Raw genomic sequence first — 16,948 nt, forward strand, 5'->3', positions numbered from 1 at the left:
GGTTGGCGCAGGATAGAGCGGGGTTTAGAGCTGTTGTGAATAGGGTCGCTATGAGTCGGAAACGACTCGAAGGCACATAACAACAACAACAAACAATGTTTTTGTTTTACTTAATCTGGGAAACAAGGCCATGAAAATAGCAGCTCTGCATCTACACTCCTGGCTGCACACTGCCGCTTACTCCTCCTCCTCCTCATTGCCACAGTGTCAGAACCGACTCACAGCTGACACCCCAGCGGGCTTCTGGGGCTGTGAGTGAGTCACACGAGGGGTGGGTGCCCTCGGAGCCCCTGGTGGATTTGAACCGCCACGGAGGCACTGCTTTGGGGTTACCAGTGCAACTCCTCATGGACTACGCCACCAGAGCAGGGGTGCTGGGAGCTACTTAAAAAGAAAAACAAAAGCCAGTTCAACACCATTTTGACTCAGGTGTCTATGGAGCTAGGGCATAGGGCAATTCTTCTAAGCGGCATAGCACTGGTCTGTCCACTTGCTGTACAGAGGTAACTCGTGGTTGCTGTGAAGCTGAACACTGTGACGCTGATGTGTCAAATGCAATCATGGTTACCCATGGTGGACAGTGTTTGGTGGAACTCCCAGATTAAAACAAGCTTGGAAGCAGGAGTGGTGTCCACTTCCAAAATAGCTTGCCTCCAGAAATCCTATGAACCTGGAGAAACGATGAAAGGTATACAAGTGTCCAGGTCTTTCATTCATAGGGTCACTATGAGCCGCCTACGACTCGATGGCACTTAACAAGACAACAACATGGAGCTAGGGCGCTTTAATGACCTGGAATAAAGAATTCTTTTCCACCCCAAAGCCAGTTGTACAATACTACAAATTACAAACCATCCACATGTACATCAAACCATCCAAATGTGTGAAGATGGGCCTCGGTTGACTGATTTCACTTTATTGTGCTTCAGAGACACATTTTTTTCAAACAACTAATGTCAGGCTGGGGACAGCCCTGCCTTGGGCACATCTCCTTTTCCAACAGAATATGTCACTTCACACCGCTGTGTGACACTCTTGTCGTTCTTGAAGTACCCACGGCACGATGAAGATGGCACACCACCACCACACAGCTTTGTGCCAACAGGACTTGTATGCACTGAGAGGCAATACACGCATGTGACTCGCTTTATAGTCAAACCTGTATATGGCGATGGTCTTGAATCCAACTTGCAATACCCTGATGTGAGTGCACCGAGACAGCCCTAAGAATGGAGGAGACTAAGCGTGGCACCGCCATCAGATGCCATCTGAATTCTCTGACAATACAGACAGCCCATGGCACTGGCAGGGACCTGACTGCCAGGAGACAGCAGAGGTAATGCCCAGGATGGCCTGAGGGTGCAGATTCCTGCATGGTGTTCTTCAACGCTCTACCCCAGGACTAAGGGGTAAACCCTTGCTAAGCCTCCCTACCTTCTACTTCCTTGTGGAGACTTATGAAAACATTTAACATATTCCCAGAACAACGGACAGGTTTAAATTACTGGGTGGCAGAAGGAATAGGATATCTGGTCAGTAAATACCTGCATTATCAGGAAAAGGTGTTTCTTAACCATATCTTATCTCCATCCCTTAACTACAGCTAATCAATTTCTAAAACATGTCCAGGGACAGTTATCTTTAGATACAAAAGGAAAGAAACCAACTCATCATATGACTACAAGAAATAATGCTAGAGATAGCGCACAGTTTTTCTAATTGATAGAGTTAGAAAAAAGTGACTCATTCCCAAGGGCCTGTAAACAGGAGGTATGATATGTTTATCATCTCTTTCCTGGTTCTCCCATTAAATATACACAGATTAATTATTTCCTCATAAGTGTCAGTTTATTAGTGAGTCAGAAATAGTTGTAGAGAGGGAATAGTGAGTAGCAGAAGAGAGGGAAGTATCTCTGTGGGAAGCAGTGTGGCAGGAGAGGGCCTGGGGGTAGGGGGTTCAGAAAAACCTGAAGACTCAGGTTCTAGAATTTTCAATAAAGTCAAAGGAAAGTGTCAGGCCACAGGTCAAAGGGAGAACAAAGGATTCAAGGACTATCAACATGTCAACAAAGGAGTCAACAGCCTCATCTGACTGAAACACTATGGAGTACCCCTCCTATCCTTCCCTAGAAGACCACCCACTTGGCTAAACCACAATGGAATGTCCCTTTGTTCTCTCCCCAGAGACCCTTACTATAAAAACCTGCCCTAATTCACCTTGTTGTACATAGGGTTTTCAGAGGCCTGCTATTTCAGAAATGATGGCCAATCCTTCTTCCTAGTCTGTCTTAATCTGAATGTTCAGATTTAGAGAATTATCAGACAGACCAGCATTTTACAGAAAAGTGAAAGATATATCCCTTATTGTGGAGTTAACCATTTTTATCACAGCTTCAGTTTGCTTGGCTCCACAGTCGACACTCTCGGCACCAGGAGCCAGGAAATTAGAAGACATATTGCCATACCTTCTCAACCTGTATGTGGAGCAGATTATCAGAGAGGCTGGGCTCTATGAGGAGAAGTGTGGCATCAGGATTGGTGGAAGATCTATTAACAATCTGCATTATGCAGATGACACAACCCTGCGTGCTGAAACTGAGGAGGACCTCATGCACTTACTGCAGAGGGTCAAGGACTGCAGCCTTCAGTATGGACTGAGGCTCAATGTCAAGAAGACAAAGAGTCTCACCACTGGACCAACTGGAAGCGTCAGGATGGATGGCAAAGAGATTGAGATTGTTCACAGCTTCAGTTTGCTCGGCTCCAGGGTCAACACTCTTGGCACCAGCATCCAGGAAATAAAAAAATGTATTGTGATGGGAAAGTCTGCTGTTAGGGACCTCTCTAAAGTACTCAAGAGCAACGGTGTCTCTCTGGAGACTAAGGTGCCCATGATACAGGCCACAATCTTTGCAATCCACTTGTTATGCATCAGAGAGTTGGACAATGACTAGGAAGGATAGAAGGAGAATTGATGCCTTTGAGCTGTGGTGCTGGAGAAGAGTATTGAATGTACCATGGACTGCCAAGAAAATGAACAGATTCATCCTGGAGAGGGTTAAACCAGGCTACTCCTTGGAGGCAAGGATTCTAGGGCTTCGTCTGACATACTTTGGACATGTTATAAGGAGGGACAGGTCCTTGGAGAGGGACATCATGCTTGGTAGGGTGGAGGGACAGCACAGGAGGGGAAGACCCTCTATGAGGTGGATTGATTCAGTGACTGGGGTAATCGGGATGGGTGTGTCAGAGGCAATGAGATTGGCACATGATAGAGCAGTGTTTAGGGCTGTTGTACATAGGGTCGCTATGAGTCACAAGCAACTCAACAGCACATAACAACAACAACAACAACAATTCACCTTGAGGCAGAGTATTCCTCTGGTCTGTCTCTCTAGATCAAAAAAATCCCGCCTGGGGGCCCCCTTGAAAAAGCTTCTTTGTCTTTCTTTCTTTCTCTGGCCCCTTCCTTGAGTCCTTGGCCTTATGTCCAGTGTGAAGACCTAACAGAAAGTATGGTGGTCATGAAGGAGGACCTGTGCTAGAAGAACCCCCCAGGACCCAGACTTTCTATTCTGAGACACTCACCCAGGACAAGGGACGCGTGCCACACACAGACTCGGGTGTCAATGTTCACAGGAGCATTATTCCTGATAGCTAAAACCAGAAACAGCTCACACACCCATCAAGAGATGCAGGAATAAATAAAGTGTGGCCTATGCTGTAAGGCAAAGAAAATAAACGACGGATACATACCACAAGGCAGATGGAGCATGGCAATGCTAAGCTATGGGACAAAAACCCATCACAAGAAAGCACAGATTGTATGATCCCATTGATTGTTCTGTGCCACTGAATACGAACTAACTCACAGCTGCCCCTCCACAGAGGCGGTAAATCACACAGAAGGAGAGTGCCCATCTTTCTCCTGTGGAGCAGCTGCTGGGTTCAAACCATGTATAGTTTAAAAAAAAGAAAACAAGTTTAATAACTGAAAAAGCCCAGCAGCTTAAGACAAACTGAACTGTGGGAGCCGCCCCAGTGTGGCCACTGACCTGAGGCTGAACTTCTGCAGGGCCCCGAGGACGTGCTCCCGGGTGATGGGGTCCTTGTCCTCCTCCCTGAGACGCTCCTCCAGCATCCGCAGCACCTGTGTGTTCTGGGCCAGGTAGTGGCGACCTGATGACACAGCCAGAGCAAAACAGGACTCAAGCAAGGGACAGTGGGAAGTGAGGATCTTGCCCCACACCTACTCCTTTTGGTAACTTGGTCTGCATGTAACACACACAGCAATGCAGGCTCTGGTTACGGTCTTAAAAAAATGATTAAAACTACTTTCTTCTCCAAAGTTGATTTTACTCAACTATCTGATGAAGAGAAGACCAATCTTCCAAGTAGCTACAAGGCCTTCATTGCCATGACTCTGTGGACAGCACTGTCTTCATGTGCTCCACCTTGACCCCAATGACCAAATGAAAGGAGGAGGGATGAGGAAGGAAATCTGTGGGTGGCTGAGCCCCCCATCCCTGCCTTCACCAAGAGCTCTTGGCAGTGCTTATGCCACACTCCCTGCCCCTCTAGACATGCCTATGGCCTGGAGAAGAGGCTGGGGACCAAACGAGGGACCCTATGTTGTTGGCCTCTGTTCATTTCAGAATGAAGATGTCATTTCAGATGTACATTTAACAGGAGGGTGTGGATGGTCCCCTGCACATGACCCGGCTCAGAGTCAGTCTTTGATATATGGACAGAAGAACAAATACGTGATTGAGTACACTCTGAGAGAGTCATCTATTCATAACTGGAAAATACTCTCCGGTCACATTAAAAAGAACACAAATGAATTCAAATTTATGGGAGATATTGGAACTTGGTAAATTCAGTATGGACCGTGTGATGGTGCCTTATTCTCACTGGGATTTCCTCGTCTGACAGTTAGGGTCTAGATCTCAGGTACATAAAGACAGTGCTCTCCACAGGCCTTGGCAGTGAACTACGTGTCGTGACACAGCAGGCTGGGTTTTTATGAACCATGTTGATTTTGTGGGAGAAAGAGAAACAATCTCCTCCCATGCAATTCACAGCCTCTGAAAACTCGCTGGAGGATGAGCTGTGAGTCAGTTCTGACTTGTCAGCACATAATAACAACAACAACAACAACAACGTGCTTACTTAGAAGACTGGTTGCTGTTTGCTAGGTACCTGGTTGACTAAAATCAACTTTGTAGAAGAGACAAGTTTTAATGATTTTTTAAGACCATAAAATTATCCAAAATGTTACATGTACAGGATTCCTTGGTTGAAGAGGTTATGGTCTTCTGAAGAAAATGATACAGTGGTTTCTGGAATCAGCTGCACCAACTTCATCGTGGCTTATGCAGAAAACAGTAGAAAGGACGTTAACTCTGTACTGTTGACATTTCAAACTACAATTACGAAACCAGAGAGCTCAAATAAGGAAAGGAGAAGGCTTGTAAAGAAAGCCCCACATCCGCACCACCACTGTGCTACAAAACAAAGCAACAGGACAAATCCGAGCAGCATCAAAACTGCATTCAAATTAATACAAAAAACCCAAACCAGCAAAAACTGCATCCTGTGCATTAAGGATGTGGTAAAGGCTGAGGGACGTGGGCATCAGCTCTGTGAAGCTGCATGAAGGTGCGGTCAAGGCCGAGGCCGTGTCCATCAGCTCTGAGAACGAACCCTCTGAGAAGCTGCATTAAGGATGCGGTAAAAACTAAGGACGTGGGCATCAGCTCTGAGAAGCCTGGGGCGAGAGCACTGACTTTCAAGGGAAGAAGGAGTCCCAGCTCTCCTTTCTGGAGAGCACATGCTGACTTACCTTCAGCAAGCGAGGCGAAAGCATTGACGAGCCGGGCCATGTACTGGCGCACGGCCTCGCTCTGTGAGTGCAGCAGCTGGAGCACACTCCTCTGCAAGAGGGGGGACAACGGTGAGTGAGAGGAAGAGGGGACTCAGACGCAGGCCCCTACCTGATGATCAAATTCAAGCCTCTAGTTGCATGGGAACACTCTTAAATGATGCAGGAAGCACCAAAAGAAGATAGAACACACAGAGTCACTATACCAAAAAGGACAGGTTGACAGGGAACAATTTCAGGAAGTAGAATAAGATCAAAAATTAATGACACTGAAGAATAAACTAAGCTGCGTTGAAGGCATTGGGGAAAAAAAACAAAACCAACACCCCAGGAATTGATGGACTATAAACTGAAGTGTTTCAGGAAACAGATGCAACCCTGGATAGGCTTACCAGGCTCTGCCAAAAAATATGGAAGGTAGCTACTAGACCAGCTGATGGGAAGAAACGCAATACCTGTTCCCATTCGTAAAACAGGATGATCCAACAGATTGTGGAAATTATCAAGGTCATTAATATCACATGCAAATAAAATCTTTCTGAAGATTATTCAAAAACAGCTGGTACATTACACTGAGTGGAAAATTGCCAGAAATTCAAGCTAAATTCAGAAGGGGCACCAGGGATATACCACTGCTGATGTCAGGTGGATCTTGGCTAAAAGTAGAGAATACCAGAAAGACGTTTATTTGTGTTTTACTGACTATGCAAAGGCATTTGACTATGTGGATCATAACAAATTATGGCTAACATTGAGAAGAATGGGAATCCCAGAAAACTTGTGTTCACTGGAACTTCTACATATACCACAAAGTAGTCGTCTGAACAGAAAGAGAACAGAACACGATTTAAAGTAACAGCCAGGCCCATAAAACGTATGACATGAAAAAGGTACTCTTCAGAACAAGACACCGTACAGACCAACAGGGCAGCATGTGCCCAAACCATACATGAAAAGACACGGAGGGGCAGAGCTTGGATCAATGGACACAGGAGACCCAGAGAGGAAAGGGGGAGAGTGCTGACACATTGCAGGGACTGAAACCAGGGTCACAGAGCAATCTATGGACGAACTACCAACTAAAATAAAAGAACAAACTTGCCGTGTAAACTTCCACTTACAAAATTAAAAAGGAGAAAACCTTACAGATACATTTTAAAGCATGCATACACGAAAATTTAAGTACACACACCCTCATTAAAAAATGTGCTTTGCATAACTCAGGTATGTCATAGGTCAAGGACTACCTAGTATAGAAACTTAACAGAACAGCAAACAACAAATCCTGGTGAGGTTGCAGAGAAACTGAAACCCTTATTCACTGTTGGTGGGAGTGTAAAATGGTGCAACCACTGTGGTAGGCGGTATGGCACTTTCTCAAAAAGTTGCAAATATAAACACCATTTGACCAGCAATTCCACTACTGGGAATATACCCCAAAAAGACCATAACTGACTGGGAATATACCCCAAAGAGACCATAACTGACATCCAAACAGATATTTGCACACCCATGTTAATTGTGGCTTTGTTCACAACAACAAAGAGTTGGAAACAACCTAAGTGCCCGTCAACAAATGAATGGATAGAGAAGCTGTGGTATATTCACACAATGGAATACTACGCTGCACTGAAAAAACAAGGAACTCATGCAATATTATACAAAATGGATCTCAGTCACAAAAGAACAAATACTGCATGGTGCCACTGCTGTAAATCAGGACTGACATCGGGGCTGTGGGGAGACTGAGAAAGAAGGGATAAATTATGTATACTGCATTGCAACAGATGAGGGATAGAACAGTTTAAAAGCGATATATGATTGGGTATCATGGTTATGACAAAAGTCCAGAATGAAGGTTGCATAGTGGAGTGGACTTGGGGTAGGGTGATGGGGGGATTGTATACCAATGAAGGAATTTTTCTTTTACTTTTCAAAGAGAAGAGGGAACTGGAGGGGGTGGCAGGGAGAAAAATGCAACAATGAATGAATGGAAATTCAAAATCTCTGTAAATGTTCATTAAAATTAATAAAATTAAATTTTAAAAAATATACTCTAAAGAGACACTTTACATCATGTAGAAAAAAAGGTGGAATCTGCTAATCTACCCTATGCATTCGGAGACTTATTCTCAGTTTTCAGAACTCATGACAAAGAGTGGAGTCTGGAAAGATCTGAGAACAGGACCAGTGACAGGAGAAGGACCCAGAGACAGACCCAAGCTATGACAGCATGGGGCCAGTGTCCACGGGGCCAGTGTCCACGGGGCCAGTGTCCACGGGGCCAGTGTCCACGGGGACAAGTGGAGCTCAGCTCACAGGCGCTCAAAGCTGCCATGTGGCCACCATGCTGGAAAAGTGCCAGGAAACAAAGCCCCACTGCCCAGAACGAAGGCTGGGCTCTGGCCTGTCCCACACCTACCTGGTTGCTGCTGTGACAGTCCAAGAGGTCATTGCTGATGTAGGCTTGAAGGACCGTCTCCCTCTGCTCCCCAGGGTGGGACGTGGTCAAGCGCTGCATGGATAAAGACAAGAGGCCTAAGTGTTGGCCTGGAGGAAAATGTCCTAAGAGTAATTCTGCTTGAAAAGGAAGTGCCAGTAAACTACACATTAAAGCAAACCAAAGATTCGACGTTCGATCGGGGGCTAGTTCATCAGCCAGTCAATCAACCAAGGACGTGCTCTCCTCTATGGTGACGGTGGGGATGCTGGAGGCAGCTCCCCTGGGAAACCTCACAATCGGGGTGCTGCCTTTCTGTCAAGTACACTGAAGCTAGACAGGTGTGGACTCAGGAGGCTGCGGCACATAAGACATTTCTTTTTCCTGGTTATTCTTTTTTTTTAAATTTTTATTTTATTATTTTTGTGTGAGTGTACCATCAAATCAGATCTGACTGGTACAGGAAGAGATTGTCCCTCCTTCCCCGGCAGAGCATCCGGTGGATTTGAACCGTGTGCCTCTGGGATTGTAGTTGCAGCTCCTTGCCACTAGGCCACCAGAGCTCCCCTTTTCCTGGTTATTCTAAGAAAATGTCCTTCCCCTAGAAAACAACAACAACAAACCTACCACCAAAAAACCCACCTTGTCCTCTTAGGTGGTCAGGAGTGGTACGGACTGACGTAAGTGCTAAGTGAACAAACTTGGTCGCTACTGAAGATGAGTGTGGTAATGGGAGTAGAGGCCACAGCTGGGCTACTGTCACTCAGGCTACCCCACCGACACTGGTCAACCGACCACGCCTCAGGCAGAGGCCTCAGCAGACCCCACGGATTCCTGCTGCACTTGGATGACCCCTCCAGGCTCTTCTCCAGCCCACCCTCCACAAGGCACCACTGAACTGGAAGTGGAACGTGAGGAGACCACCTCCAGGCAGAGATGGCGGAATGTCTCAGTGGCATTTTGTTGCCATAATACTCAGAAATCCAGGGGCCCATGAGGGCCTGGCCCTCAGACGGGCTAAGTTAGGACAGATGGTGGCATTCAAGGGTCAAGCAGGGTAGGTTCAGGACTTCAGTTCTCACAGTGCAGTCCAAGAAATGCTGAGGACTCTCCAGAACCTTCTGGATATTCATGAGGTCAAAATTACTTTCCTGAAAACACAAAGAGGTGCCGTGTCTCCCTCTCTCGGTGCTGATGTGCAGTGGACACTGGGACAAACTGATGTGAGAAACCAGCTGTCCTCTGTTAAGGCAGACAGTGAAGGAACTGGTAAAAGTGTAGAATAATGTTGTTCCTCCTTTGATGCCTTTGAGCTGTGGTGCTGGAGAAGAGTATTGAGAATACCATGGACTGCCAGGAAAACAAACAGATTTGTCCTGGAAAGGGTTAAACCGGGTGGCTCCTTGGAGGCAAGGATTCTGAGGCTCCGTCTAACATACTTTGGACATGTTGTGAGGAGAGACCGGTCCTTGGAGAAGAACATCATGCTTGGGAGGGTGGAGGGACAGCGCAGGAGAGGAAGGCCCTCTATGAGGTGGATTGATTCAGTGATTGGGATAATCGGGATGGGAGTGTCAGACAGTGCGATTGGCACAGGACAGAGTGGAGTTTAAGGCTGTTGTACATAAGGTCGCTATGAGTCGCAAGCAACTCGACGGCACATAACAACAACAACAAAAACAATGTTGTTCCTATACTAATTTTTGGGTGGAGTGTTTTGGAAAATATAACTTCTGTCCTGAAAACTATGGTTTTTTATGTTGACACGTGGCACTGACTTTTGGATGGATTAATCACTGTATTCTCATTTTCACCGTTTTAATGTTAATCTGAGAAATATCAGAAGAAGCTTTTTGGGGTCCCCTTTGGAAGCCTGAGGCTGGGTGGCTCAGGATGGTTGAAGAGGTGAGGTGAATAGCCATCGCTTCTTGCTGTCCACCACACAGCAGTACCTGACCACAGCAGGCTTGGGTTTGTCTACAGGCCCCCACACGTGGCTCAGCAGAGGACCAGAAAAGATACCCACCCGCAGAGACCTCTATAACGTCACTGACTGAACATCAAGGGCAAAGGTGTTGTTAACACCAAGATTTTGAAGATGAGGCCGAGTCTATCATCAGAAGCAGCTTCTGTGCCCTAGCTTAACCTTATCTCCTGGTACCCAGGCAGCAGGGAACAAGTCTTCTATTAAATGGGTTGAAAGATAAAAGCAAGGTAGCCAGCTGAGAAATCCAATACAGTCATGTGTTTTTGTTTGTTGCTATTGGACTCCCCCCCCCCCCAATTCCTGGGGCAAGGTACCTACCCAACGCAGAGCCTGCAACAAGAAGACTTTCAAGCGGTCGCTCCCCAAAATCAAATCCTTCTTCAGTTTCTCATAATCCAGGGAGGGCAGTAAGGGGACATCCTTCAGTTTCCTACTCAGCGAGGTAAGTTCAAAGAAAAAGAAAAGGGCAAGTGGTCAGGCCTCCGGAGCATCATGACGTCAATAGAAGGTGCTGGGTGTGCGGCCAGAGCCTCCCGACGCTCCTGGCACTAACTCCGGGGCCCACGCAGGGCTGCGATCTAGGCGCCCAGCCAGCACCACCGCTAGGCTCTGCCTTTTCTGCTGGTTGTACTAGAGTTCTCCTTAACATTTTGCCTAAAACAAGGAGTTTAGTTTAGAAATGGCTGGACTCAGGCCAAGTCCACCTAAGGCCAAGATACCATGTGATGGGCATCAGACCTTTCCACTAGAGATCTACCTATTCGGGGCCCTGAGGCATGCCCAAAGTCCATGGGCAGCAGTAGGTCCCAAGAAGTCGGAGGTTCTGGACTGGGAACAGACAACAGCTATGAGCAGTGAGTGGAAGGCCTGGCCCTCCAAAGAGGAGCAGGGAACCATCAGGAAGCCATCAGGAAGCAGCCCCGGGACATGCCTGTGAGATGAACTGCAGAACAATAAGCAAGTCCTCCAGAGAAGGACTGGAAGCCTGGTTTCCACTACCAGAGGCCAGTGTTCTGGGACCTACACGCTCTGGCCTACCCAACACCTGCCTCTGTTCCGCTGGGTGCCAGTGAGCATGGGAAAAGGGGAGGAAACGGGATGTCTGTCGCCATAGCAGTCCTGGCTCTGCGTCATTTCCTTGTTTGGACATGGACTGCAGTCACACAGTGGTCTCCGCTGATGGAGGCCAAGCGAAAGGCTCAGGACTCGATGTCCTATTTTGCAGCTTCTTCGGAGTCAATGATTATTTCAAAATGAGAAAACAAAGCCAGTCTCTACCCTCAGTATTCAAACATGACTCGGCCAATCTCCAGGGATATGCATGCCGTAAGAAAGGGATTCATCAAGAGGCTGGGGAAAGGACAAACGACGCTGGGCTTGCTTTAGGAGCAGGACGGAGATGGGGTAACAGTGCTTCTCTGTGGTGGCAGAATCTGGAGTAACTGACATGTTCTCCTTCATGTCTCTATAGCGTTGACGTTTTCTTCTGCACAGCTGAGTCGGAACCGACCCATAGCTGACCCTCCGGCGGGTTTTCAGAGACACAAGAGGAGAGTGCCCATCCTTCTCCCGTAGAGCAGCTGGTGGATTTGAACTGCGTGCCTTCAGGACTGCAGAGCAGTTTCCTGTCACTAGGCCACCAGAGCTCCCTAGCAATGAAGTTTTTTTATAAAGAACATGCATTACTTCCAGAAAAGACAAAAATGTACCTGCTCCCTTTCGTTACTATTAGTGAGTGTAAGGCGCCTTGGTGGGGTGGCATGGAATGAGTCAGGCTGTTATTAGAAGATGAGCAGTTTAAAACCACCAGCCGTGGGCCGCTTCCCCCTGGAAAGACTTCCACCCTCAGAAACCCAAGGGAAGGTCCTGCTATGTTGTAACCAACTCATTACGGTGGGTTTAGGGCTCTAGGGGTAATCCTGGGATTTTTAAAAGGCAGAATGAGATTCTAGAGGGGAAAGGCCCAGAGCTGAGGACACATGAGATGTCAGGAAAGGCCTCTGTGGGGAGCATCTTCTATGCACCCCACAGTCAGTACACACCCCCCTGTGCAAGGCAATTGCCTGACACCCTCCCCACCTAAGACAGGTTTTAGTGTGAGTGTAAAGTGTAACAAACAGGCTTCTTCTAATGTCAAGAACTGGCTGGAATTCTTCAAAAGCATCCTGGTCACGAGAGACAAGAGGAACGGCTCCAAAGCCAGAGGAAGCCATGAGGACGGAAGCAGTGCGCGGTTCTGGACCGAGCTGGGCCAGCAAAGGACCGTGCTGAGGTCAGAGCATTTGACTGCCATCCAAACCCATCAGAAATGTGTGGCGGGATCCTACAGGGTGTCTGAGGCTGTGGGCCTGCAGGGATGCAGGAGTCAGAATCAACTCAGTGGCAGTGGGGTTGTAACTACTTGTGCAACTCCAAAATGATCCCAAAATGAAAAGTTAAATTTTAAAAAATTCTTTAAGCACATTCTTGTCCTTTTGGGAAAACAATCCGATGACAGCGCCAAGCATGATAATGTGCTGCATCTGGACGTCTCTTCTGGGGGACAGAGAAAACCCGGGCCACACTCACTCGGCAGTGTGTCAATTAAGCAGCTCAGCACCTTGGGTGCCCACGGTCCAGCCATCCTCTCACCATCTCAGACCATGTCCTCCCAGGCTCACCCTCCAACCAGCCTCCGGTAACTCTGCAGGTGACCTTGCCTCTTATACCACGGAGGTTAACCTCAAACTGAGGGTTCACCAGCAAGCACCCCGAGAGTGTCTGTTACACTCCAGGCACTGTCAACTCTGCTTTACACCTATTAACTCCTTTTGTCCTCGTGACAACATTAGACTAAAATTGCTCCAGACCCACTGGCGTCAGGTTGATACTGACACACGGTGGCGCAGCGTGTCACAGAGACCTGCTCCATGGGTGTTCTTGGCTGCAGTCAGATTGCCAGTCCTTTCTCTCTGATGCGGGCGGGTCTGAATCACCTGCTGTAAGGTCACCAGACCCTCCTTGTTCTCCTTCCCAGTCTTCCCAGTTCTTCATTCCCAGTGCACACACACATCTGTGGATTCCGATGCATGGGGCACAACCAAGGCTGAGACGGGAATGAACTTGAGTGGGAACATTCAAGCTCACACAAGGCTATCTGGTGTCCCAGCCACAGTGTGAACCAGCAGAGGAATAAACTTGAGTACTGCCGCTCTCTGCTGACTGTCCTATGCAATCAGATCAAAGTGACCGGTCAGAGAACACCACAGAAAAGATTTAACAATTACATCCCACTTGATACATACTTGATCCTTGATCAAATAAGGATCTGATATGCAAAGACACTTCCCCTGATTGGCCTTGCTTATCATTTGTGGTATTTCCTTTTATATCCACTTATCATAGTGGCTAATTAAAGGCATCTCTCTTCAGGAGGCTGTTAAGATAAGCAGTTACTAACCGCTACCTAGAATTCCAATCCTCTTCCTGATTCTTTTCCTTAATACAAATTTCAAAGAACACTTACTTAGGAGCCCTGGGACCGCCCTCCAAAGCAGGAAGAGCTGGTTATGTGCCCCCATTATTTTCCAAACAGCCTGGAAAGCCCTGGGGTGGGGTCTACCCTGCTCCATGGGGTCACTAAGGGGAAAGGTGGCCAGACAATTACTTACATGGGAACCAAGGAGGCTCTCAGCATGGTTGAAGCCTGGGGGTGGCGGAGGGAGAGAAGAGAGCAGACCCGTTAGACACTGACTGCAGTGCATTAATCCTACATCACTGAGACAGCACTTCATCAACACATGTGCAAGATTTTCTCTATTATAAATCATATGCAATTTAAAAGATTAGCTCAAACTAAAATGCAGCAGATTAGGCACACCATGCCTTACTGCACTGCTTCACAGTAACTTATAAACTGAAGGCTTGTGGCAACTTCACTTCGAGCAAGGTTTTTTGCCCCCAGAAGGCCACAAGCAGGCTTACATACAAGTAGCATTCCATGGCCTCAGAAGTCAAGGCAACTCGTGAGCCATAGCAACCAACACAGCTATGGCCCTTAACTATGAACCAAAACGCAAAAGGTAGGCAATGGTTCATGGTAGCAAACAAGTGCTTCTTGGCTATGTACATCAAATCTGCTGTCAGGGACCTCTCCAGAGTGCTGTGGAGCAAGGATGTCAGAGTAGAGACTAAGGTGTGCCCGATCCAGGCCATGGTCTTCATAATCACTTGCTATGTATCAGAGAGCTGGACAATGACTAAGTAGGATAGAAAAATTGACGTCTTTGAGCTGTGGTGCTGGAGAAGAGTACTGAATATCCCATGGACTGCTAAGGGAATAGGTCTGTCCGCGAGAGGGTACAGCCAAGCTGCTCCTTGGAGGCAATGCTTCTGAAGCTCTGTCTCACATACTTTGGGCATGTTGCCAGGAGGGACCAGTCCTTTGAGAATGACATCATGCTTGGGATGGTGGAGGGACAGTCCAGGAGAGGAAGACCTCAGATGCAATGGAATGACACAGTAACCAGGGTAATGAGAGTAGGTGTGTCGGTCAGTGAGATTGGCTCCGGACAGAGCAGGGTTTAGAGCTATGTGCACAGGGTCGCTGTGAGTTGGAGTCAATTTTACAGAACATAATAACAACTACAGCATGACTGTACTGTGCTAAAGGTATATCCAGAAATGCTTCTTTAACGGTTTTTATGCATAGAAAAATGCACTACATACCACATAGTAACATTATGAACTAGATCTGTCTGTTCCAATTTATGTACAAATCTTACTTCCAGACAGACTTAAGAACAGAATTTGTCTGTAGCCTAGTTAGCCTGCATTACCAGCAATCATTATATAGAAGGCACCCTAGTGGTGTAGTGGATAAAACAACAGGCTGCTAACCTAAAGGTCTGCAGTTCAAGTCCACCAACCACTCCCTGGGAGAGAGACAAGCCCATCTGCTCCCTTTCCAGGTGTGCAGCCTGAGAAACCTGCTGGGCGGCGCTCCTCTCCCCACCCGGCCACTCAGAGTCAGAAGCAACTCGACAAGAGCAGGCTGTGATTTGGGACCACAGTGAACAGATTTCCCAGTTCCTTCGGTGTCTTTCTCCTTCACTAGACACTGAGCGACATAAGGGTTGCAGACGTGTCCCCAGCACACAGCACAGTGCATGGACAGAGGGACTCAGTCATGCCTAATGGATGAATAAATGAGAGGAGACATGACTTCAAAGAGTGGGCTCTTCAGGACTTCTCACGTAATGTAAGAAATAAGGGACCCCATCGAATGGCTCCTTATGGCTTGCTTGTCTCTGCAATATTTACAGGAGTTTCCCACATAGAGACATCAAAACCTACATTTTTCTTGGTGTGAACCATCGAATCGGATCTGACTGGCACAGGAAGAGATAACCCCTCTTTCTCTAGTGGACAAAACCCACTTTTAAATGATAATTGGTCTTGTGTGTTTTTAAATTCTTAAACTTGATCTTTTTTAAGTTAAAGAAAATATCTATTCCTATTATTGACCCATAATAATAAAAAAGATCTGTCTTGGAGAAAGTGCAGCCAGAGTGGTCCTTGGAGGCAAAGATGAAGGTTTACCTCACATACTGCAGGCCTGTTACTAGGAGAGGCTGTTCTTTGGAGAGGAACATCAAACTTGGAAAGGTGGAGGGTCAATGAGAGAAAGAAGACTCCCAAAGCGTGGACCAACACGCTGACTGCCGCAATGAGCTCAGTGTGTCAGCTACGGTGAGGCTGGCACAGGACAGGACAGGGTTCAGACTGTTGTTCATAGGGTCGCTATGAGTCACACTCAACTTGATAGCACCTATTTTACATTATTGACTTAAATGATGAGAATTTCAGAAAGTAAGGTTGAAAGTCATCTCAATCGCTCACTTTAGGTGTCCCTGGGTAGGACAGAAGGTTGATGTCCTCAGTCAGTAACAGCAAGGCTGGAAGTTTGAGTGCAGAATGGGGCGCCTCAGAAGAAAGGTCTGGTGATCTACTTCCACACACCCAACCACTGGAAACACACCCCCCACCCCATCCCGAGGACGGCTCTACTCTGACACAGGGGCTGTTGTGAGTTGTAATCAAACAATGGCAACTGATTTAAGAAAAATAAAACAAAACAAAACACCACCATACACATTAAAGATCCTCAAGAGGTAAGAAAGTACCTCCACAAGTCAGATGCCTAAACGAAAATATTTGCATAATAAATTAATAGAAAAAAAGAATGGAAAAAGTGGTGACACTGGCTAATTCATATTTCCACAAATAAAATTCATCAGTATCCCGTTTTTAATAGTTAAGTATTATTTTATCTTTCAAAATGCATTCTTGTTGGCTAAGCTCTGCATCAGCGTGACTGCTGAGAGTAAATAAACAAAAAAGCAATCCTGACACTCTTTCCAGGAAAAGCCAGGGGTCAGACAAGCATTTTTCCCCTTGTCTTTATTTTTTATTTAATTGAGATTTTAATGAAAGCTTATAGAGAACTTGGATTTCCATTCATTCATTGTTGCACATTTTCCTCCCTGACCACCTCTCCCCCAAGTTGGTGGCATTTGGACAAGAACAAACTGGGAGGAGGGTAGAGAGAATAGTGCAACAATGAATGAGTGGAAGCCCAAAATCTCTGTAAATGTTT

At 46.8% G+C, this 16,948-nt stretch overlaps 1 protein-coding gene across 1 annotated transcript in view; it reads right to left on the reverse strand.

The window, feature by feature from the left end:
- The window catches only part of ARMC9 (armadillo repeat containing 9), a 176,751-nt gene that overhangs the window by 123,044 nt on the left and 36,759 nt on the right, over window positions 1-16,948 (reverse strand). Inside the window, exons 10-14 of the mRNA XM_006893542.1 lie at window positions 13,962-13,996; window positions 10,630-10,741; window positions 8,307-8,399; window positions 5,846-5,936; window positions 4,056-4,179 (exon numbers count right to left, since the gene is read on the reverse strand). Coding sequence (XP_006893604.1) covers window positions 4,056-4,179; window positions 5,846-5,936; window positions 8,307-8,399; window positions 10,630-10,741; window positions 13,962-13,996 — 455 coding nt within the window. The remainder of the gene's footprint in view (window positions 1-4,055; window positions 4,180-5,845; window positions 5,937-8,306; window positions 8,400-10,629; window positions 10,742-13,961; window positions 13,997-16,948) is intronic.

This window comes from Elephantulus edwardii, unplaced genomic scaffold (genome assembly GCF_000299155.1).
Source record: "Elephantulus edwardii isolate Elephantulus edwardi_28Jun2011 unplaced genomic scaffold, EleEdw1.0 scaffold00127, whole genome shotgun sequence".
In the NCBI taxonomy this organism is placed as follows: domain Eukaryota; kingdom Metazoa; phylum Chordata; class Mammalia; order Macroscelidea; family Macroscelididae; genus Elephantulus; species Elephantulus edwardii.